General features: G+C 43.2%; 1 protein-coding gene across 7 annotated transcripts in view; it reads right to left on the bottom strand.

Moving 5' to 3' along the window:
• Synrg (synergin gamma) overlaps positions 1-25548 on the bottom strand; it is a 76706-nt gene that overhangs the window by 36369 nt on the left and 14789 nt on the right. For 4 of the 7 annotated variants that reach the window (XM_036195184.1, XM_036195188.1, XM_036195185.1 and 1 more), the window contains exons 4-10: positions 22677-22807; positions 20533-20638; positions 19595-19706; positions 14540-14617; positions 12823-13019; positions 11968-12216; positions 7594-7727 (exon numbers count right to left, since the gene is read on the bottom strand). In XM_036195184.1, the coding sequence (XP_036051077.1) occupies positions 7594-7727; positions 11968-12216; positions 12823-13019; positions 14540-14617; positions 19595-19706; positions 20533-20638; positions 22677-22807 (1007 nt within the window). Of the gene's footprint in view, positions 1-7593; positions 7728-11967; positions 12217-12822; positions 13020-14539; positions 14618-15498; positions 15733-17012; positions 17316-19594; positions 19707-20532; positions 20639-22676; positions 22808-25548 lie in introns of all 7 variants that reach the window. The other 3 variants (XM_036195182.1, XM_036195183.1, XM_036195181.1) reach the window with 2 other exon arrangements.

Below are 25548 nucleotides of genomic sequence, written 5' to 3'. Positions count from 1 at the left end.
TTACTTATGCATGTCAGGCATATCTCTGTGAGTTCAGGGCCAGCTTGGTCTACATAGTGAGTTCCAGGACATCCAGAGCTACACAGTGGGACCCTGTCTCTAAAACAAACAAAATGTACATGTCTGTGTGTGTGTTGCATGTGTCCAGGTACACCAGAGGCCAGAAAAGGGCACTGGATCCCCAGGGGCTGTTGTTACAAGCAGATGTGAGCTGCCTGACATGGGTGCTGGGAATGGAACTTATCCTGGTGTTAGCTGTATTCATTCTTCGAGGCAGACAGATTACCTGGGAAAGACCACAGACGGAAACACAGAGGGAAAACAACAAACAAACAAACTCCAAAATGCTTTACTGAGGCAGGCTGACATCTGTGGGGATGGGAGGGAACCGAGCTAAGCGCCCTAGGGGTGGGGACTCAGGGCTAGGCACTTTCTAAGACCCTCAGTCCATCTGTTTTCTCAGCCTTTCACCCAGATGTTTGTCCCTGGGCAGGCCTTTTCTTCCCTGCTGCCTTTCCCATGAGAAAGAAGTGTTCTCCCAACTCTCCCTCACTATGGAAGAGCAGCTAGTGCTCTTAACTGTAACCAACTGAGTCATCTCTCCAGCCCTTCCTACCATTAAAGAACACCCCCCCCCCCCAACAGCTGATGACAGTTCAGTGGATAAAGGTTCCAAGCTGAGATCTAAGTGGTGGAAGGAGAGAACTGACCCCCCCCCCCAAAGTAGTCCTTTGACCTCTATAAGCATACTGTGGCACGTAAGCACCCACCTGCCACCTCACAAAAAAACTAAATAATGCCTTTTTTTTTTTTTTTTTTTTTTTTAAGGAGAGAGACAGTGTCTCATGTATCCTTCATGTAGTTGAGGAAGACATTGAATTCCTGACCCTCTGGCTTCTACCTCCTGAATGCTGGGACTACAGTAGTGTGATCTGGATTGAATACTGGGCTTGTGCATGTAGCCTGCCGACTGGGCTGTGTCCTCAGCCCTGTGGCTCTCTGCTCCAAAAGTTGGAAACTCCACAAATGACTAAAAACAACGGCCCTTTTCTTGAAAATAAACACTGACACTCAAGTACTAATTGTTCTGACTTGGGGGGGGGGGCACGCAACATCTACACTGACGGTCTGTTTAAATCATAAAGACACTGAAAATAGATCATTAAAAAACCACAACCTCAGATCTGGAGAGATGGCTCAGAGTTAAGAGCACTCACTGGCTGTTTTTCCAGAGGACCCAGGTTCAATTCCCAGCACCCACATGGCAGCTCACAGCTGTCTGTAACTCCAGTTCCAGGGGAATCCTACACCCTCACACAGACACACATGCAGGTATAACACTAGTCAATGCTCATTAAAGAAAAAGAACAACCACCTGCTGCCATTTTAACTTACAGTTCACAATAATTTAATAGTGAATTCCACCAAATATGTATGTTTAATATTTGAAAGATAAATTATAACCTAAGACTTCGCTAAAATGGGTTCAGGCTGTAAATGTCTATTTGTAAAACGTTGTTTATGCCAAGACGTAAATTCTGCTTTTGATAATTTTGAGGAAGCGTAGACGTCTGATAAGCAACCACAGAGGTAAGAGAATGCACATTTTTTACAAGGATCACACCAGTGGTCCCAGAGAGCTATCTTTGTAGCAAAACAACAATCACTTCAAAATTAGATGAAGATAGTTTTATCTGTAGACATATTTTTTTGCTGGACAGATAAATAGTATAACGAGCAGCATCTGCGTGGGCAGTTCTTTGAACGCTTCAACACACTACAGAAGCATTGCTTTGTTTCTCTTATCAGACCCGGGCAGTTCCCTGGAAGAACAACTTTTACATATGAATGACTGCATTCCACCAGCAGCTAGTGTCACCCACAATAGAAATCCATTTCTCTATCTTGTGCTGTGGTTTCTGTTGAGATCTCTGCCCAGGAGCAAAAGCCTTTCCACAGTCATTTAAATCTTCTTATCAGTGACTCACAACCAAGGCAAAGGCCAGGCTGTCCTACATGCATGGTAATGGGGTCCATGGTGTTTCCAGACTTACAGGCATTGAATATTAGAATTTCACTTCATTGCCACACAGCTGCTACTATATGATCTTAACAAATGTAATAGCTTATCATCTATACATGTAGGTGGCTGCTTTTGCAGTTCCATAAATAATTAAACTGTAGCTCATTGACCAGAGTGTTACGTAGGAGTACAGGTAATTGATGTTTAAGGACAAGAGCCCAAGAAGCTGGATGACCTGCCTGCTTTTCATAACCCTCCAATTTTAGCTATGGGTTTTTTGTTGTTTTTTTTTTTGAGCTCAGTGGCAAAATCTTTCTACTAAATGTGACACTTTATTGAATGTAATTAATTTTAAAATTATATTCATAGGATTGGACAAAAAGAGACTCTGCAGGGTAATGAAATAGCACTGATGAAAATCAGCAGACTTCAGTTCCTTCCAGAAAGTTGACACACACTAATTACATGCACACCACAAATCAGTGTTTCATTCCAGTCCCTTCTCTGGAGCTATTATTTTTTAAAAGAAGGCTGTAATCACCATCAGAGTGTTTATGCCAGTTATATATAGCAGTTATTATCTGTTTTATACATAAAAACAGTCATTTCTGTTCTTGAAGGGAGGTACTCAAGTGAGAGGGCCACATTGTTTTAAAATGTAAGAAGAATCTGCATTCCATTGGAAGGCAAGACTGGGAACTCGGTCATCAAAGCACACATTTTGTTTCCCCCAGAGAATCTACTTCCACATGGCTGTAGCAGACAGTAGAAAGAAGAGACCTCCACTCCAACTGAAGTGTCTGGGCAAGGTCACCTTCCCTCCCCACCATGGGGATGCGCTCTGAAGAGCAAACACACAGGCTGAAAGTGCATCTGGTTTTTATTCTAACTTGGTGGTGACTGTATCTCTTCCTCAGTGGTTGGGGTCTGACTGCACAGTCTTAATTTAATTGGCTAGTCTGTAAAGAATTGGAGCTAGCGAAGAAATGAAGGAGGGGAGAAGGGTCACTGTTCCAGGCATTCAAATTCCTGGACTAAAGCAGTGGGTCTTTGCATAAACAAACGTTTCCTGGCTGGCCATGGTGGGGGTGAGGATTAAAACATTTTGCATCCAAGTTTTACAAAGGGGTAAAAAGAGTTGAATTCCTTGTTCCAAACACAAGTTTTATACTATGTGATAGAAAGGACTCCTTATAGCAGAATATTATTTTTAAAATGTGTTACTTTTATTTATGTTACATTTGTTTAACTCTGTGAAGCCCAGTTACCGTGCCTGTGTAAAACACCTGATGGCTTCATAGAACTGGCTGATGCAAAGCACGAGAGGGATGGGCGGGGCTGGCAGGCAGAGAGACTATAGAGGGAGAAAACTGGGAGTGGGGAGCTAAGATCTAGGAGCCAGAGGAGGAGGAGAAGGACTCCAGGGGTCAGCCTCTCAGCTACACAGAGAGCCACAGAGAAAAGAGTAGGATGGACAGAGTAAGAGGACAGGAAAAGCCCAGAGGCAAAAAGATAGATGGCACAATTTAAGTTGAGCTGGCAAGAAACAAAGCCAAACTACGGCCAGGCATTCATAATTAAGAATAAGCATCTGTGTGTGATTTATTTGGTAGCTGGTGGTGACACACCCCCACCCCAGCAAAAACCTCCAACCACTCCTATTCGCTATTTCTTCCACAGCTAGCTTTGCTCACTCTGCTAAATATAAAAGTTTATAAGAAGTGCTTAGAGTACAGTGTGGTGGTGCACACCTTTAATCCCAATATTTGAGAGGCAGAGGCAGGCAGATCTCTGCGAGTTTGAGGCCAGCCTGGTCTATTTAGTGAGTTTCAGGACAGCAAGGGTTAAGTAACATAGAAACCCTGTTTCAATAAACAACCCACAGTAAACAAAAACAAAGAAAGGCTTAGTTCCCAGCAAAATGAAACAAACGAACCAGCCCTCCCCAGGTCCTGGTGCTTCAACTTTGTAACGACTTTCTGTCCGATTGGCTCCTCTGGTCACCCCTCCACGAGTATCTTCTGAACACTGGATGTTGGTGCTTTCGTGCCTGGGGATGCTCTCTCTTTTTTCACATCAGAACTGAGTTGGACCAGAGGGTGAGGACACAGTACTTCCCTGCTACTGCTCTCTGGGCTCACAGCAGTAAGGGGATCCCCACATGGCAGCAAAAGCCCTTCTTGGAGCCATTTCTTATTCTGAAGATGCTGTACAGATTAGACCAGAGGTCACAAGGCTTCCCACAACAAGGGTTGTCCTTAACTGCTGTGTTCTTCTCACTAACAGTGTTCTTTGTCTCTAGCTAGCAAGAAGCCTAAGCCAGTAGGCCATACAGGTCGTAATTAGAAAACAACAACAGCAAAACAGTGTTCTCTGTCAGGCACGCCGCTCTACTGTGGAAAGCTTCTCCATTCTGGTTCAACACAGCAACTGCAGGAACTGAAGTAATTTGGCACTCAGAACTAAAGAAACTTTCTGTTCTAGATTCTTGCACTCTCCACCCTGTCAACCCTCCAGTAATGGAGGCCACAGCTATGGTTATGGATTGCCTAACATTCTTTTGCACACCAACCACCTATTTCCTTAACTATCCCTAACAACAGACCCCCCCCCCCAAGGGAAATTCCAGTCCCCTTCTGCCTCTCCCTTTCTGCCCCATAACTGCTCAGCCTGTAAGTGGTGGCAGGCTCTCTGGTTTCTTTTTGTTGTTGTTTTTTGTTTTTGAGTCAGGGATTCTTTCTGTATAGCTTTGGAACCTGTCCTGGATCTCACTTTGTAGACCAGGCTGGACTCAAACTCACAAAGATTCGCCTGGCTCTGTCTCCATGCTGGGATTAAAGGTGTGCGCCCCCACTGCCCAGCCTCTCTGGTTTCTTCCATAGGCCTCTTCCTGAATAAAGTTGGTGTCTCGGTAGTCATTTGTTCCCTTGTCTGTCTGTCCTTCTCTGACCTTACACTACCACCACCACCCAAACCCCCAATCTACCTCTAAACCCTTGTCATCTTTTCTGACAAATAATGCCCATTTTCTGCTTATAGACACTGACCAAGGGAGGTTCTCTAGGCTTAGTTATTCATATTATGACTGCTTTTCAAATAAATTCACAATACAGAATATGGATTATCATATTCTAGAGAATTCACATACAGATGTCTCCAGTATGATCAGTGTAGTATTTGCATGCAATCCTCTCAGATTCCCCCAACACCTGAAATCAGTCTCCTGAGTTACAGTACCTAACACTGTAAAGGCTGTGCACAGTCAGTGTGAGTATTGTCTAGAGAAAAAGACACCAAACTTTGTGCATTTTCAGTAGACACATGATTTTTTCTAAATGGGCAAGGTGTTCCTTCACACTTAAGGAGGCGGAGGCAGAGGCAAGAGAAGAGTTATGAGTTCAAGCCTGGCCTGGTGTACCCAGCAAGTTCCAGGCCAGCCAGGACTATATAGCAAAAATCCTTTTCTCAAAAAAATCAAACCAGATTATTTATTTGTTACGAGCACTTCCTGCTTTTCCAGAGGACCCAACTGTCAGGCAGCTCACAACCACCTGGAGTTCAGTGCCAGAGGGTCTAACACTCTCTTCTGGCCTCCTTGGGCACCTGCACACATGACATACATTCACACACACACACACACACACACACACACACACACACACACACATACACTTTAAATAAAAAGAAAACAGCAACAACAAACCAAGCAAGTAACCAATAAACAAAGAAAATCCCCAAAATAAAAAATAAAAACTTGTCAAAAGCTCATACATCTCGGGTCTGGCTATCATTTTAAAACTTTTACCCCAAATTTTGACTTAATTTACTGGAAGACCTTTCCCCGAGGGAATGAACCACCCACTTGATGGACTCAGTTTATAGTCCACATACAATAATATCATTATCTAACAATTATATATGGATTAAGCACTCCTAGGGTGAAACATGAGAAATACAGGCCGATACAATTAGTAGGAAAGGAGGGATGCTAACTCATCTCAGAGGTATGGGCTGCTGGAGGAGTTAGAGAGTCATTTTTTAATTTTTTAAAGACAGGTTTCTCTGTGTTGCCCAGGCTATCCTGGAACTCACTATATAGACCAGGCTGACCTTGAACCTGGAGATCCACCTGCCTCTACCTCTCAAGTGCTGGGATTAAAGGCGTGTTCCACTACCACCTGGCTTGAAATAACTTTTGAATTAACTCTAGAGAGACCAACAAGGTAAGATTTTCCAGGTTGAGGGACAGAGAAAGTACAAATGCCGGAAAGCTTACAAGGGATTAGTGAGAAGCAAGTCTCTCTGGTAGGCTGGAGTGTGGGCTCCATGAACATGGAGGAGCAAGATCACCACACCAGGCAAAGCTGGTGAGAAAGAGAGAGGACACATACTGGTGTCTGGGTGTGGTGATATCATGGACCAAGGAAGATTAGTAACGGCGATGTAACAAATATTTGTCTGTTAGTAAGAAATTAATTTTATGCAGTAAATTTGAGATGTTTTACCTGAGTCATTCAGCTAGGAACACCCAGATTGTATGTGTAAATTTTGTTTGAAGGAAGAGATCTGGATGGACATGTGATGTAATGCTTTGTCTAGGAGATGTATGATACACATGCTGGCATCATAGTACTAGACACCACATGATGCTTACATATGTTTGGTATATGTTTTTGGAGACAGGGCCTCACACCATAGCCTAGACTGCCCTCTTACACATGGCACATCTCCTCCTCAGCTTCCTAAATTGGGATTACAGGTATGAGCCACTATACCCAACTTTGTATGATATATTCTTTTATTTATTTATTTTTTCTTTTTTGGTTTTTTGAGGCAGGGTTTTTCTGTGCAGACCAGGCTGTCCTGGAACTCACAGAGATCCAACTGCCTCTGTCTCCCTTAAAGGTGTACATCACCACACCCAGCCCCAATAGCTAGGCAGGATTTCCAGGCATAGAGGACACTAGGTAGAAGAGTGGAGTCTTGAGGAAATGCCAGGATGCAGAGCAAGCAGCATGGACATTACAAAGTAAAGGTAACAGAGCTAAGTAAAAGAACGTAAATTAAAAGATATGGGTTAATTTAAGTTATAAGAGCTAGTTAGAAACAAGCCTAATCTATCAACCGAGCTTTCATAATTAATAAGAAGTCTCTGTGTCATGATTTGGGATTTGGCTGGTGGGACAGAGAAAGACTGGATACACCAAAGTTCAAGTGGGCACAGAGCACAGCAGCAGAGAATAACAGTATGAAGGCAGAGGATGGCCAGGGACATGAGAGAAATAGGTACATAACTGCTCTTTAGACAGGACATTTGTTATTTTCAGGCTTCTTTTGTTGTTGTTGTTGTTTTTTGTTTTTTGAGACAGGGTTTCTCTGTGTAGTTTTTCATGCCTTTCCTGGATCTTGCTCTGTAGACCAGGCTGGCCTCAAACTCACAGAGATCTGCCTGGCTCTGCCTCCAAATGGGATTAAAGGCGTGTGCCACCGCTGCCCAGCTGTTTTCAGGCTTCTTATATCATTTCCCTAATGATAAAATGCAATGTTAAATATATTCAACTCATTTCTACCTGTTTCCATGCTGGGAATTACTTGTTTTTGAGGAAGCAGACACCTCTTGGAAGTCAGTGAAAGAATCATCAAGGGATCCTGACTTGGAAGCATCTTGAAAATCCTGGAAGTCATCTTCTTCTGTCTTTCCCACCTAGATTTAGAAGGTGTCTTAGAGTTAGGGTTACTACTGCTGTGATGAAACACCATGACCAAATCAACTTAGGGAGAAAAGTTAAGTTTATTTGGCTTACACTTTCATATCATTGCTTATTATTAAAGGAAATCAGGACAGGAACTCAAGCAGGACAGAATCCTGGAGGCAGGAGCTGATGCAGACCATGAAGGGGTGCTGCTTATTGGCTTGTTCCTCATGGCTTGCTCAGACCGCTTTCTTATAGAACCTGGGACCACCAGCCCAGGGATAACCCCACTCACAATGGGCTGAGCCCTCCCCCATCAATCACTAATGTCCTATAACCAGATCTTATGGAGGCATTTTCTCAGTTGAGGTTCCCTCTTTCAAGTAACTCTAGCCTGTGTCAAGTTGACATAAACCTAGCCAATACATTTGACCCCTTGTTACCTTGACACACACAGCACTGTTAAGCCACAGCCTTTCCTTTCTTGTTTTCCCCCAACATCACACATTACTATCAACATTACAATATAAAATTCCAGAGCCGGGGGGGTGGGGGGGGTGGGGGGGTGGGGGGGGGTGGGGGGGTAGGGGGGGTAGGGGGGGGTGGCGGCGGCGGCACACGCCTGTAATCCCAGCACTCGGGAGGCAGAGGCAGGCGGATCTCTGTGAGTTCGAGGCCAGCCTTGTCTACAGAGCTAGTCCAGGACAGGCTCCAAAGCTGCACAGAGAAACCCTGTCTTGAAAAACAAACAAACAACAACAACAACAAAAAATCAAAGTCTGTCAACTATGAGCTCCTGTAAAATAAAAAATAAATGAAATACTTTCTTACTTCAAGAGAGAAGAACCTGGGCACAGTCACAATCTGAACCAAGCAAAACAAAACTTCAACAGTGTAAATAATTCAATGTCCATTTATCTGGGATTTACTCCAAGGGGCATGGGTCACTTCTCTGGTTCTGCCCTCTGCAGCTCACAAAGCTTGTCTTCTACTTTCAGGCTAGCTCCACTCCACTGCTGCTGCTGTTCTTGGTGGTCATCCCATGGCACTGGCATCTCCAAAACTGCTGAGGTACTTTGCCGCAACTGGACTGCACTGTCACCAACAGCCTCTCCTGGGCTCTCTTCAGGGACTCCAGCCCTGCCGCACAGTGCCAAGCCTCAGCTGCTTTCCATAACCCTTCACAATTCAAAACCAGCACCACCTGGGTGACTCTTACATTACAAAATCAGCTGCCAGCACAAGGTACAACCTTGGCCATGACTGGAACAGTGTCTGTGTGCTGCCTCTCTGGAAACACTTTGCAGAGGACTTCATCTCAATGATGCTTTTGTTTTTGTTTTTTGAGACAGGGTTTCTGTGTAGCTCTGGCTGCTTTGGAACTACTAGCTCTGTACACCAGGCTGGCCTTAATCTCACAGAGACCCGCCTGCTTCTGCCTCCCGAGTGCTGGGATTAAAGGCGTGCGCCACCACCACCTGGCTTCAATGATGTTTCTTAATCATAGCAGATTCTTCAGCTCCAGCTGACCAGACACTAGCAGATTCTTCACACAAAAGGCCCAGTCGAATGCTTCCCTCTGAAACTTCCCAAGCCAGGCCTCCATTGCCTGCACTACTCTTCCCATTCTTATCTCCCAAGCTCCTACACAACAGCTCACTGAGCTCTCAACCCTCAATGGCTTTCCTAGCCCAAAGTTCCAAAGTCCTCCACAATCCTCCCCAAAACAACATGACCAGGTCTGTCACAGCAATACCCCAGGATCCTGGTACCAACTTGTCTTCGGGTTACTATTGCTGTGATGAAACACCCTGAACAAAGTAACTTGGAAAGGAAAGGGTTTATTCATCTTACACTTCCACATCACTGCTCATCATTGAAGGAAGTCAGGACAAGAACTCAACAGGGCAGGAACCTGGAGGTAGAAGCTGAGACAGAGGCAATGGAATGGGTGCTGCTCACTGGCTTGCTCCTCATGGCTTGCCTCAGTCTGCTTTCTTACAGAACCCAAGACCACCAGCCCACAGATGGCACCTCCCACACCAATCACTAATTAAGGAAATTCCCTATAGCCAGATCTCATGGAGGCATTTTCTCAATTGGGGCCTTTCAGATAACTCTAGTTTGTGTCAAATTGACATAAACTAGCCAGTACAGAAAGGATATTTACATATGGAACCCGAGATTGCTATAGCAACTAACTCCTCTCTAAGCAGCAATCTCAGAGACTATCATTTCATTGCTCAATTTAGTTACAGCTACCTAATTTCATAATGGGGTGTGTATATATGTATGCACATAGGCTGTGCTGGAAGTGAACACAGGATCTTGTGCATAGTAGGCAAGTGCTCTACCACTGAGCACATAGCTCCAGGCAAGAACATAATTGAGATATAAAGATGAAAGTGCTTAAGGCAAGAATTCTGTCTCAGATTTTCAAGTATTCCCTGGCACAAATGTAAAGAGACTGGTCTAAATAGCTAACCTCTGAATTGTTTTTAAAGCAGGTGGATTACAGTTGTTAGGTTGCTGACAGCAAACTGATGCTAACAGCAATGTTTGTGAACAGACACGCCATGAGCCCCTCATAACCAGTCATACACATGCATAAAACAAACCCTGGCTCCTAGGCCAACACTCAGAGCAGCAGCAGACCATTCATGGTCCATTTACTTTATGGAACAAGCTCACACTACACTGTTCAGTACTTAAAAAATGTAATTACACAACAGGGTCATCCTTCCATGCCATAAATGCAGATCTATTTCGTTAATTTTGACGATTACTTCCCACTCTATGGAGCAACTGAAATCCATTGAACATTTTCTTCACGATGAGCAGTACATTTTATTCTAACAAGCAGTGGTACTGTTGACATCCTGTCCATCTCTGCTAATTTCAGTTAGCATCTCTAAGACATGGACATGTTTTCAGTTATGCCAACAGACCTACAGGATTAATCACTCTTCCTGACATGTTCATTGACATTAAATATCTGTGCATTAAAAATATTGGCTTGCTAATTTGAGAAGTGAAATTTTTACATCTCTATCTCTCCATCTCCATCTCTCTCTCTCTCTCTCTCTCTCTCTCTCTCTCTCTCTGAGACAGGATCTCACCATGTATGTGTACTGGCTGGCTTTGTGGGTCAACTTGACACAAGCTGGAGTCATCAGAGAGGAAGGAGCCTCAGTTGAGGAAATGCCTCCATGAGATCCAGCTATAAGGCATTTTCTCAATTGGTAATCAGTGGGGGAGGGCTCAGGTCATCGTGGGTGGTGCCATCCCTGAGCTGGTAGTCTTGGGTTCTATAAGAAAGCAAGCTGAGCAAGCCACATGGAGTAAATCAGTAAGCAGCACCGCCTCCCTCCATGGTCTCTGAATCAGCTCTTGCCTCCAGAATCTTGCCCTATTTGAGTTCCTGATCTGGCTTCCTCCAATAATGAATAGCAATATGGAAATGTACACCAAATAAATCCTTTTTCCCCCAACTTGCTTTTTTTTCTTCCATCATCATCATCATCATCATCATCATCATCATCATCATTATTATTTTGTTTTGTTTTTTGAGACTGGGTTTCTCTATGCAGCTTTGGAGCCTGTCCTGGAACTCACTCTGTAGCCCAGGCTGGCCTTGAACTCACAGAGATCCACCTGGCTCTGCCTTCTGAGTGCTGGGATTAAAGGCGTGCGCCACCACCACCTGGCCCCAACTTGCTTTTTGGTCATGGTGTTTTGTCGCAGCAATAGAAACCCTAAGACACCATGTAGTCCTGGCCTGGAACTTTCTATGTAAACCAGAAGATCTCAAACTCAGAGATCCTCTGCCTCATGAGCTGAAATCAATCAAAGGTGTGGACTACCACATCTGACCTTAAATCTCTGTCTCTCTGTCCTGTGTGTATGTGTGTGTGTGTGTGTGTGTGTGTGTGTGATGAAGACTAGAGATTGGTATCATGTGTTCCTTAACTGCCTTCCATTGAAGCAAATACCTTAATTCTCAACAAATGTTTTGTGTGTTTAAAGAATAATTAAAAATAAGCAATTAAATTTTGTATTATCTTTACTTAAAAATTATTTTATTTCTTGCAGAGCTGGGGTCAAATTTAGGATCCTGAGCATCCTAGGTGAGAGCTCATTGATGAACCACATCTCTGTCTCCATACCACTTAATTTTCACATCTCTGGAAGCAAAGCTGCCCACACTCACTTCTAGGAATGATCTAGCACACACATGGCTTCTCCACTTACCTGGTTTGAAGGGTAGGCGGGCATGAAGCTACTAGAAGTTGGTGCTGCAGCTCCACCCACTGGTCCAACAAGGTTAATGCCCATGATGGGCTGTCCAAGGCTGAGGGGCATGGAGCCTGCAGGGACTGAGGGCATCGCAGTCGGCTGGCTCACTGGGGTAGGTAGAGCCATAGGAAAGCCACTTAAGGTAGGAATGGGAGCTGCTGGGAACTGGTTCAAAGCATCAGGGCTCATGGCAGGAACACCCCTCTACAGAACACCAGAAAATGAAAACATTTTAGCTGACTGCAGGCCAGACTCAAAATCTGTGCAAGAGAGACCTACACATAGCTTTCCTGTTGTTTCTCTGTCTGATTCCTCAAATACATGAATCTGACACCCAGACAAAAGTAAAAAGGACAGTACAGCAGGTTCCACTACTGCTCTACACTTCTAAGAATGTAATTATACAAGGCCATCCTTGTAGACCTATTAATTTCATCCAAACTATCCTCACTTAAAAATCCAATGCTAATACTTAGACATGCCAGCACATATCAGCTGTGACATTTTCTGTCTGATAAGTTTGGCTAATTTGCTAAAATCAAGTAACTTAAGCCAATTCCAAAATATAAGAAAAGTTGTTACCAAACTAAGAATACTTTAAGGAATTCTAAACAATGGCAGAAATTGATTTCATCAGTTACTTACTTCAAACAAAGGAATAACTTGCTAGGATGTGTACATTATATGGACTATACATTTTTGAAACGTTATCACATATGATTAAATGTTAATGTACAAGGAGATCGACAAGGCAGCAGGGAAAGGAGGTTCACACTCTTTCAATCTGTAGGAACAACACACTTGCTCTACCTGAGTTACTGCTACCATCGCGAGAACGGTGTAAAGCTCCTCCTTAGTAAGTTTGCCAGGGGTAGTCCGATTGGCTAGGGCCCATATCTGTCCGAGAGTCTCCCTGGGAAGTCCAGATGACATCAGAATGGGATAAAGTTTAGCAGTATCAATTCCAGTTGGGGTCATTGTGGTTTCTAAAATTTTCTTATAGGCATCTATTAAAAGAAAGACCAGACGACAAATGCAAACACGTTGTAGGTGACTGACTCTGTTGTTGCCATTGTTGGCATAAAGGAATAACCTTAAGTCATTTGCTTCAATTTAGTTGGCATCTGGCTCAGTGGGGAAAGGCACTGGCTGCCAAACCTGATGACCTGAGTTCAATACTTGGGACCCACAAGGTGGAAGGAGGGACTGACTCCCACAGGCTGTCCTCTGAGTTCCCAAGACTTGGCCAGGAGAGGAGGCTTGAGTGTGTATGGAGGAGAATGAAGGGGAAATAGACTACCAGAAAATGGACAGGACTAAAAGTACACGAAGATCTCGTTTCTGTGGGTGGAAGAAAGGAAAGGGGAAAAGATTCAAAATGGCCTGGGGGAATATCTAGCCTCGGATTTATGGTTGGATGATTACAATAAAAAGCAGACATTACCAATTTCTCCAAGAAAGAAATTCTTCTGTAGAGATCTTGCATCAAGGTTGATTTACTCAAGTGGAGAACAACTTTTGTCTGTACCAACCTTGAGCACTGATGAGCTAATGGACATTACCTCCAGCTTGCAAGGTGCTGAGCAGCAAACCGAGCAGCCATGACATACAAACCTCAGCATCTGCTGCTGAAATTGTATCTGTGTCTATTGATCATGGCTTAGATATATCATCATCTGGTATCTACCAAGGACTACCACACAATCCATTTTAGTCTTCCTCAACTCAGCAATAACACTACACATAAAAACAAACACCACTTTCCAATGTAGAAAATGATGCTACCCAATCATAGTTTCATAGGACAATCAGAAAAAACTTTAAAAATATAATTTTTATAAATCGAGAAAGTATTACATATACTAGAGTGATTCTTTAAAAAGATATTTTTTAAAACTTTTATGTGTATGGGTGTTTTGCTTGTATGTAAATCTGTGCACTACATGTGTGCCTGGTGCCTGCAGAGGCCAGGAGAGGGTGTCTGATGCCCTGTAACTGGAACATGGTGAGTCATTCTGTGGGTGCTGGGACTTGAACCCAGGTCTTCTGGAAGAGCAGCATGCTCTTAACCACTGAGCCATCTCTTCAGCCCCAATACCGTGACTCTTGATAGGTTATTAATAATCTTTGAAACAAGTATCTGATAATATCATCATTTAAAACACAATAACCCTTACTGCTGACCTGTGTACCACGAGCCATCTTGCCACTCTCAATAAAGCAGTCTTTTTTCTTTTTGAGACAGGGTCTCACTGTGTAGTCCTGGCTGTCGTAGAACTCACAGAGAATCCCTCTGCCTTCTAAGTGCTGAGAGTAAAGGCATGCATCACCATGCCCAGCCCATAAAGCAGTCTTAAACATGAGGTTCATTTAGTTTTCTATCCTCTTGCAGAAAAAAAAAAAACTATAAGTAACAATTCCTTCTACATATTTTATAACCACAACAGTAAATATTTAACACCTCTATAATATTTAAAGTAAAATAAATATCCAGAGAAGAATGTTGGGCAAAGCAGCTTTACTTTACCTGGAACCAAACTCTCATTGTAAATCCAAGGAGGCATTCTGGGCTGAACAGGATCCTGAGAGGGAAACACACCCACACCTAGAAGGTAAGGATGGTTAATGTACACATGATCTGGAGAAGGAAAAAGCCACTGCTCTTCACAAAGAGGAGCACTGGCTGGAGTCACTAGAAAAAAGTCACCAATATAATCAAAGTAATAAAGGAATAAAAGTTTCCAACAACTCCTGTACAGTAACTATGTATTAAAATACAGAGTACAAGGTACCAAGTCAATAATTTGGGACACAGGAGGCAAGCGCCATTAACTGTGTTTGACAAGTTAAGGAAAAACATAATAGACACAGCTTAGAATTACATGTATAAAATATCCTCCTGGGGTTTGTCTCCAGGGTTGCCCACAGCCTGATTCATCTCCACAGTTAAAATCTGGATTTAGCTTTTGTGTTTGGGCACTGGAGCCAGGGCCATGCGGGTGCTGAGTGCACGTTCAGCTACAGCCTGAAGACCTGGGCTGTGGGCTAAGCCCAGGGCCTTGAGTGTGTGAATCTGGATCTTCCAGGCAGCTGCACACACAATTCAGTTCAGAGTGAAAATTCACTGCCTTTTCATTGGTGACTTTTTCAGTTACAGCTAACCTTTTTAACTTTTACAGAAAACCAGAAAGCATGAGGGGATCAAAAGGGAAGTGTTGTAAAAGGAGAAGAAATTTTAGACCAGGAATGATTCTGATTAAGAAACAGGGTTATCAAAGTCATTTGAAAAGGAGTGATACAGTGTGTTCAAAGAATTCAGAGCAAAATCTTAGGGGTTAATTGGAGAAAAGATTACATAAATGTTTTTTAAGCAAAATTTGAATTAGCACAATCAAGCAGCATCCATTTTAAGATTAATGCTGAAAGTGTTAGCTTCTGAGCGGCAGTTGGTTAAACAAAGTTTGTGCTGAATGTGCAGGGGCTCACCACTCTCTCCATTTGACAGGTTTTGGTCTGAAGTCTTTTCTGCCTGGGCAGTGATGGGACCACTTACACATCCATCTACAGCACCCCCGTTAGAGGCCATTAAACCAGGACAGTCCTTACTGGAACCTGGGACTACGGCTTTGTGCCCAGCTTCAGGAGTGTTTAATTTAATTTGTTCCTGCCCAGCTGTACTTCTATCACAAGATACTAGGAGCTTCTCTTCCAAGGAAGGGCCTAGACAAACAGCATGGAGGGTTACTTGTACACCACCTGCATATCCAATCTTTTCATCATCCCTTCCCACCCTCATGTTCTCAGGGGAAGAACTCCCACGGAGCATGGACTTCATAACAATTCGATTGTTACCCACTGGTGTAGGACTTGAGAGACTTCAGAGGTTTGGGGGACTTAAAATAATTACCCTACTCTGGTTCTCAGGGATTCCATGCCACAGTGGGTGGAATCACGTGGTGGGGAGGAGCACTGCTGTGGAAATTTGGTAAAGCCACTAGACACAGACACTTCTCCTAACTAGTGGGAGAGCCTAGTATGGCCTGTTTCCACATCCGCCAGTGACAGTCTTAGAGACCAAGCAAAGGTCTCCAAAGACCCTTCCCAGCACACCCTGTCTTTAGATATACTGTGCCTGCCCCATAATTTCACAAATATAAAAATGGAAGTACAGAAATGTTTCAAGACTGGTCTGAGGACAAAATTTGCCACTGTAGCAAGCTGGCCTCAAACCTAAGCAGGTCCTGCCCCTCTGTCTGCCTAGTGCTGGGATTCCAGACATGGATCACCATGTCCATCTTAGATGCAGTCCTTTTTTTCTTCTCTTTCCTTTCTTTCTTTTTAAAACAGGGTCTCATGTAGCCCAGAGGCTACCTTGAGCTATGTAGCAAAGGATGACCTTGAACTCCTCCTGATTCTTCTGCCTCCATGTCTCAAGGAATGGATTACAGATGTGTGTACCGTAGCTGGCTAGAGAGACTGCACTTTAAGAGGATCGCTTTACATTCATTGCCATTCGCGTGTGCATGTGGCTGCACACGTGACAGTGAGAGGACAGCTTGTAGGAGTCACTTCTCTCCTTCCAGAATGTGAGTTCTGGGGTGAGACTCAGGTCATCAGGCTCAGTGGCAAGCACTTTACTGCCGAGCCATCTCACTGGCCCTGAAAGATTGCTTTTTAACCGACTTCTTCCTAGTGCGTTATTATAACATGATATCAGTGATTTTTTTTTGCCAAGCGAAAGCAAATCTGAGGAGGTCAGTTTGCTTTTAAAGTTTTTCGGTGGTTTCACCTGTTTCTAACACAGCAGCAAAAGGTTCTAAATTGCTTTTCTGGCAAATGGAGACACAAAAACTTGATCTAGCCTCGCATAGGTGGCTGTTGATGGTTCTCATAAATCATATATGCGTTTCTTTGCCAATAGCACTGTATAATTCTACATAAGTAAGAGAAATCAATTATTCTAGACTATCTTAACACTTGGAGAATAACACTAGAGTTACCTGCTTTCTGCACACTGTGGGAAGCGGAAGCAGCAGAGAAACAAGGAATGTGCCCAGGGCCACCGTGTAAGGCAAAAGACACTGGAACCTGACCTGGAGGGGGAGGCTGTGCTCCAGCCTTCTGTGTGTGCAACTGGCCCAGTGGGGTGGTGGGTAGGAAGGCCTGAAAGGGCCGGGCTGTGGGAGAAGGCCCACCAGTGGGGACCTCAACAGGCCCCTGCATAAAGTCACTGAATTCGTCTTCGTCAAGAAAGGCAGGTGATGGGGAGACAGTTTTAGTAGAATGAGATGATGTGGGACAATCTGCAAAATGGAAAATGGCAATGAAACACACAGGAATGAAAACCAGAGAGAGAGAGAGATCCAGATGGAACACAACCTCAGAACATCCTGAAATACCAACTGTGAGGTGAGTGAGACCCAACAGTCAAGCGGGACCAGAGTGCTCAGGGAACACTTTGATGTCTGTTTCGTTCTGAAAATAAGTTCTAGAGCTACTTTATATCTGGTTAAAACACAAACAAATGAACTCAAATTTCATTCTTTCATTTTATTAGGTAGTGCTAAATGTGTATCAAAGTGATAATTATTTCTGGAATCCAAGTGGTCTGCCTGATACTATTTCTTTTGTTTGTCTATTTGTTTATTTTTTGAGACAGAGTCTCTCTACTAAGTCCTGGCTGTCCTGGAACTCACTCTATAGACCAGGCTGGCATAAAACTCTCAGAGATCCACCTGCCTCTGCCTCCTGAGTGCTGGGATTAAAGGCATGCACCACTACACTTGGCCTAAACAAGCAAACATATGTGAACAGCATCTGAACTACACAACACAACTGATTACTTAACATGTCTCCCTTGCGGCTAACTGCTGACCACGAGTCTGTGCTGACAAGGGAACTCAGTGTGAACACAGTGTCAGACCTAACAATGGCCACTGCTCTCTGCCCTTTCTAAGTTCGGTGCCAGGTTCAGTTTTGGTCTTAACTTTCAATGTTTGTATGCTGACAGGCTCAGCTATGTAGCTTGGGTTGGCCTAGAACTTGCTATGCAAGTACTCTAGGCTAGCCTCAAACTCACAACTCCCCCACCTTAGCCTCTGGGTGCTGAGATGTGCTACCACACTGCCTGAACCACTTCATCACTAGCTTACATGGCTTATAATGTTCAGTTTTAGATAGACTTTTCCTTATCTCAAAATGATTGATAGTATCTATTCGCCTTCCAATTTTAGTGTCTACTTTACTTTGGGCATGATTTTGGTAATAGGAATCAAGGTACATAATTGAATCAGTGAAATGAACAGGACAGAGTCAAAGCTGAGCTAGAAAATCAAGAATTACTAACAGGTTGGAGAGTTGGCTCAGTGGTTAAGAGCACAGATCACTCTTTCAGAGGACCTGAGTGTGGTTCCTAGTACCCATGTCAGTTTCACAACAGCCTGTAACTCCAGGCCTTGGTGGACACCAACACACATACACACATAAATAAAATAAAAACAAATACTTTAAAAAAAGAATTAATAACAGTGTCATATTGTTTTCTCCTGATATTAACTTATAAAAGATACTGAAACACAAGGATTTAAGATAAAATTTATTGATAAAATATTTTCTAGCAGAATATACTACTTTCTGATTTGATGATTTATGAAAATGGTTTGTTTATTAATGGTATATTATTATTGATAACAAAATGTCAAAATATTTAATTTCAAAGAGATGAGAAAACATATTGCCGACAATTTCAACTGCTAAGTGTTTAAGTGATAATAAAACAACAACAACAAAAATCTCTTTATCCTGCTTCTCTAAAAGGCAATTTTATTTGATTACCTCATGTTAAAAAACTACAAAGAAATTTACAGAAGAAACTGAACTTTCCTGAAAAGTATTATAGCCATGACCATTTAAAAATGGGGCATTTTGAGGATTTCTAAATTTTTTCACATGTACAATGAAATCTGATCTAGCTTATAGGAGTATACATTTCATACTAATGAAGATGGACTAGTAAACTCACTACATTTCTTTGAGTCAACAGACTTTCTTTTTCTCTTTTTTTAATCAAGGTCTTTCCCGACAGACCCCGCTGGCCTGAAACCCGGGGGTCCTCCTAATTCAGCCTATGAATGCTGCAATTAAAAAGACTTTCTTTCTCTCTTTTTTTTTGAGGGGGGGGTGTTTGAGACAGGGTTTCTCTGTGTAGTTCTGGCCATCCTGGAACTCACTCTGTAGACCAGGCTGTCCTAGAACTCACAGAGATCCGCCTGCCTCTGCTTCCCAAGTGCTGGGATCAAAGGTGTGTGCCACTACCGCCCAACATAAAAGACATTCTTAACATCAGTACATTCACTATATATAGTTCCCAGGAAGTTTTTAAAGCAGAGGAATCAGGATTTTAGCCTCCAGCTTAGCTGTTAACTGGGGCAGATCCCTTACATTTTAAAATGTTCAAATCTGAATTTAGCTTGAAGGAAAAATTCAGCACTGACCTTCACACACAGAGGTCATAGAACATGGGGAGATGATCAACCAACTTCCAAGGAAAGAACATTTTTGTGTTTCTTAAAATGAAAACTACCTGGTTTCTTGGGATGTGTTGCTGGAGTAGGGTGCATCTTAGCATCTCTGGAAAATCCATCTAAGTTTCCTTTTATGGCTTCCAAAGCATCGTCTCTGTTCTTCTCTCCCGTCTGCAAGGCAGCAAACCTATGTTTAGATCTTCCCTTGTCTGCCATGGTCTTCCATTCTCAAACGGACTCACAGAGACCTGTTTCTGACATCCCTTCCCCTTTTTTTGTTTTTGAGACAAGGTTTTAGAGTCAATTCATAGCCCAGACTGGCCTCAAACTCATGGCCATCCTCCTGCTTTTGACCCTCAAGTACAAGAATACAGGAACGGCTTTAGTTCCAATATTCTCACTACATACTTCTGATAATTTTAGAAAGATATCAATAAGTATATATAATAAAGGCATAAAAAGACAGTCTACAGAATATAAAAACTTTAAAAGGTTCATACTGTAAGACAGGGCTATGCGATACTAAATGTTCTGTGAGGAACCTGACAAATCCATTTCCTACCATCCTATTTATCATCAATGCTTCCCAAGAAAAAGATTAGCAACATTGTCATGGTGGCTAAAAAATAAAGAGAAAGAGAGAAAGAATGAAAGAGACAAACTGGTGGTAGTGGTGCACACCTTTTAATCTCAGTACTCGGGAGGCAGCGGCAGGTGATCTCTGTGAGTTCAAGGCCAGCCTGGACTACAGACTGAATTCCAGGAAAAGTTCCAGAGAGAAAGAGAGAGAGAGTTGAGAAGACAATGGCTAATATCTGTTTTCCCCAACAACAGTATAGAAAAAGAACAACCCTTCCCTTTAGGACTTAAGTAAATCATGATATAAAGAAATCCATTGCAGCCTCAGCTTGGACTGTGCCTGAGTGAGAGGAGGCATGTAGGCATGCGCAGGGCATGCATGCGAGCTGGTACGGGGAGGGTGGCATGTGTACATCACCTTGGGTTTCACGCTACTCAGAAGTCTGAGCTTTTGTTTCTGCTCCTCAAACTGGCGTCTTTTCCTTTCTTCCTCTAAGAGTTTTTGTTGCTGTTCAAATCGTTTTCTGAAGGGAGAACAATCACATAAACAATCAGCTTCAAGCAGTAATAGTTACATTCAGGTTTTTACTATCAGCTTCAGCAATACCAACTTGCATTTCTAGAATTATAATCTTCTCTCTTAATTATATGTACTTCTCTTATGACAATCTGTTTCTTCTGTATACTAGCTCTAAAATGAATCTACAGAATGATTCACTTAATTTACATGTATGCTTTTATTTTACCTAATTTGCAAGGCAAAGAAAGTATCTTTTTTTTTTTTTTTTTTTTTTTTTTTGTGGTGGTGGTGGGTAGTGGTGGTAGAGTTGAATATAAAACCCAGGGCCTATTCATGCCAGACAGCACCCTACAGTTGAGATAGTTCCAAGTGTAAAGAAGGAAATCCACCTCTAGGTGGAGACATGCCCTTGTCTCCTCCCTTAAGGATTAATTCAATGGGGCGCAGACAAGGACCTGGCTAGGAGACCACCCCAGGAAGGCAGGTTCACCTTAGGAAAGAGCCCCTCAGTTGGTTATCTAACACCAAATGGCCAGCCCTGAAAGTATGTACATACAAATAAAGTATATGGGCTAAGCAGGTTGTACTTCAGAGGCCACAGATTTGAGCGGGCAAGAGGAGGGAGTATATGGGAGTACTTCAAGGGAGGAGAGAAAGGGGAGGGATAGTGTAGTCACATTTAATTTTAAAAGGTTTTTCAAATTATCAATTAAAAAAAGGTAACATGCCTTTCCTTCCCAGAATTCCCTCCCCCTGGTGCAGTTCCTGTGGGGTGTCCACCTTTCTGAGACCTGACTCAGAAAAGTGAAAGTATTTCTTTTTCTTCTTTTCTGTTTTGTTTCTTCTGGATGCTGACCAGAGCCTATGTGTGCTCTTAAATTCCTACTGCTTTGGGCTTCCTCCCCTTGTTTCTAAGGTTCCCTTGTCCTGCCACGGACTGACCTCCACATCATCGGATCCTCTCCACCCTCCCTCCCCCTTCAGACAGCTGTGAGAGTTACAGTTTGCCTGCTCTGTACTTTCCTCTCAAACCCTAATAAACTGTCTTTGCCAATAAGCTTCTGTCTGAATCTGTTCTTTGTCCTTGAAATTCCCATTGTGTCCATTCTTAAATTGCATATCAATAAGACTAAGAGACCCAAGAGGGGACCCCCGATTCTCAAGGTAGCTCTGTTGGGACTCCATAGATCTCTAGTATTATTTCCTTCCTGCTTTTAATTCTTTAATCGGCAGAGAACATGAAGCCCTTTCTCCACCCCTAGACTTCCTGAAGCAGAGGAAACAGTCTCCATGCACTGAGCAGACGAGCAGGGAGGCAGATGAAGATAAAGAACACTTTGTTCTGCACACAAAAAAGTAAAGTGCAGGCTGGAGATAGCTCTGCCATTCAGACTTGCCTAGCAGCTAGTGCTGTACCATCCAACAGCAGCAGCAGCACCAGCCAATTTAGGGAGCTGGGTATAGAAGCAAAACCTACAATCCCAGCGTTTGGGAGGGCTGGGCACAAAGACTGCAAATTCAAGACCACCCTGGGCCTTTGTTGTTACTCTGACTCCAGAAATCCAAATAGCAAAAAAGACAAAAGTCAACTAAACAGATAGGGAATCTCCTAGGGCAGGAAGGCTGTGTCTCCAGGAGCAAGAGTCATGCTCGGGGAGGGAGGGTGGGCGTGGGGCTGCCAGACAACCAAGTTTGTTGGTAACTTTGTAACCTGTGCTGACAAACCGCTTCATTTCAGGTCCTTCTTGGAACTCAAGGCATTTTATTCTGTTTTTGTTTTGTTTTGTCTGAGATACTCTTGCTATATTGCCCTCCTGGTAAATTCACACTTCTCCCACCTCAGCCTCTGGAGAGATTGGGTTTACAGGTAAGTGCCACACCACTCAGCTGGTTCTAAATTTCTTACTTTTAAAAGTATTTGAAGGGCCCGGGTCTCAAAAATCAACAAACAACCCCGTTTTTAAAGCATCCTAAAGACAATGTATCTCTTTCAGCCTCAAACTACAGAACATTTAATAATCTGTAGAATGGGCGGCTCTTACTGTTGCTCTTCAGCAAACTGCTTCTGCATGTCTGGAGTATACTGTGGGCCCGGAGGACGCATGCCCAGGAACGGTGGCTGCCCTAGGAAAGGCATGCCCGCTGCTGGCATTGGTCCCATTGGTATTCCTGCCTAGAAGAAACAACAGGCAACAGATTAAATAATATATGGGTGTTCTTTTTCATTTTTAAAAACCTTGCAAAATTATTTCATAGTATTTTTACTAGTGAGATATAAGATACATTCTAGTGGAAAATTAAAGAAACATAGGCTGAGCTGAGCAATAGTGGCACACGCCTTTAATCCCAGCACTCAGGGGGCAGAGGCAGGTGGATCTCTGTGAGTTTGAGGCCAGCCTGGTCTACAGAGTGAGTTCCAGGGCAGCCAGGGCTATTACACAGAGAAACCCTGTCTTGAAAAACCACACACACACACACACACACACACACACACCTGTTGCTCTTACAGAGGACCAGGGTTTGATTTCCAACACCCACATGGTCTCTTGAACCACCTGTAACTCCAGTTCCAGGGGACTGACTGTATTCTTCTGACCTTTTACTGGCTCCAGGTGCACACATAGTACATACATAAAAAGGCAGGCAAAACATTCATACATATAAAATAAACAAAATCTAACAAAAGATAAATACTTTGATATTCATATCAAGTTGTAATATATACAAAAAAATAACATAGATTTAATCAATAGTAGATTACACACCAATACAATAATATACACTCAGCTGAAGCATCCCAGAAGTAAGAATCCCTCAGCACAATACCCATTCACAAACTCTAACATTAAACTTAGAGTAACAATAACAGCAGTTTTCCCTGAGTAGAAGTCTCTCCCGACAGCTTCCCTTCTGAACCGTGGATGCTCTTGAAGCCCACTGAAGCTTCTACTATCTTGGAAGTGGGGAGCACTTGTCCCTTTAAAACATTTTCCCTCTTTTCTAAAAAACCTGAATAGTTTCCTGGTTTGGGTAACAAACTCCCCATTCACAACTACACCTTGTTCACATGGTCTACCAACCCTTAACTTCCTTTTCTCTGTTTCTTTATTAAGACAGGGGTCTCACTTTGTTGTCCAGGCTAGACTCAGGATGCTTAAACTGAGGATCTCCCCTCTTCTTCTTCCCCTCCCCGTCCACAGGCCAGGGTGTAGTTTTCAACTGAAGACTTAAAATTCCTTTTCTGTCCATTCTAACCATAAAGCATTGTTGGTAAAGCTGACAGTCCCACAGATGACGTATCCAATGCTGTGCCTTTCAAGTCTCATCTTTGACTGCTCCCTGACCACAGCACCACAACCATACCCAATCCCCCAGTTCCATTTTCCCATTCTGCTGTCACATCATCAGTCTATCAGCAAAAACAAGCCTGCCTCTGTACACTTTAAGTGTCCCAACACTTGCTTCCACCTCCCACCCTTTCAGCTCATCTATATCCATCACTTTCTTCTTAATAACCCCCAATTCTGTTAATTTCATCGATTTCCTGTTGCTCACCACCTTCATCAAGGCCTCTCTTCTCTCACTTCTCTTCCTCCTCAAACTAGAATCCCCAACCCCCAGATTAGATTCCAAAAAGCAACATTAAAATGATTCTACATAATTCTCAATTCTCTTGCCAATTTCCTTTTTAACTTTATTTTATTATCCCCCCAGTGTGTGTGTGTGTGTGTGTGTGTGTGTGTGTGTGTGTGTGTGTGTACTTGTACTTGGGTAGGCATACATGTGGAGGCCCCAGGTTGATGCCCAGAATAATCCTCAATTGCTCTTCTACTTCATTTAATGAGGCATGGTCTCTCATTCAAACCCAGTACTCACTGATACAGCTAGTTTTGCTAGCCGGCTTGCTCTGGGGATCCTCTGCCTCCACCTCCCAGGCCCAGATGTATATGTAGGGCACCGTGCCCACCAGACTTTTAAATGAGCTTCTGAGGTCCAAATGCCACCCTCTTTCTTGCCATCAAGCACTTCCACTGCTGAGCCACTCCTCTCACAGTTCTCTTTTTATTTTGTCTTCATCCTAGTTTCCTCAGACCTCTCCAGTTCACTAACTCCTTCTCTAGCCATTTCTAATCTCCTGTTAAACCAACCATAGAATTCTTCTATTGGTTAGTATACTTTTCAGTTCTGAAATTGCTACTACTGTGTCACTTTTTATAATTTTGAGTTCCCAGTTCCAGGAAGAAATGAAGAACATATAGCTCCATTGTCTATTTTACTAATTCTAATAACTAGTAATTATTCTGAACAGTTACTATGGAGGTCTGAATGAGAACGGCCCCACCCATAGGCTCATAGATTTGAATGCTTGGTCCCCGGGTGGAGGAACTGTTTGGGAAGGATTAAGAGGCGTGGCCTTGTTGGAGGAGGTGTGTTATTAGGGATGGGCTTTGATTCTCCAAGACCCAGCACTGTTTCCGGTTAGCTTTTTCTTTGCCCCTTATTTGTGGATAAGGATGTGACCTGTAGCTACTGCTCCAGTGCCACACCTGCCTGCCTGCCTGCTGCCATGCTCCTCCCCACCATGACAGTCATGGATTCACCCTCTGAAGCTGCAAGCACCTAGTAAACTCTTTCTTTTCTAAGTTGCCTTCATCATGGTGTTTTATCACAGCAATAGAAAAGTCACTGAGGCAGTCACCTGCATTTGTGAGTCTTTGAGTTTGAACTGCACTGTGTCATACACCTACAATTTCACTTACTTGGGAATCCAGGGCAAAGGGAATCCCCTAAACTCAGATATAATAAAACTCCATAATGCCAGGCGGTGGTGGCACACAACTTTAATCCCAGTACTTAAGAGGCAGAGGCAGGCAGATCTCTGTGAGTTCAAGGCCAGCCTGGTCTGCAGAGTAA

Source organism: Onychomys torridus, chromosome 8, assembly GCF_903995425.1.
Source record: "Onychomys torridus chromosome 8, mOncTor1.1, whole genome shotgun sequence".
In the NCBI taxonomy this organism is placed as follows: Eukaryota; Metazoa; Chordata; class Mammalia; order Rodentia; family Cricetidae; genus Onychomys; species Onychomys torridus.
Note: the sequence above shows the minus strand (reverse complement) of the source record. Positions and strands in the feature narration are given on the sequence as shown.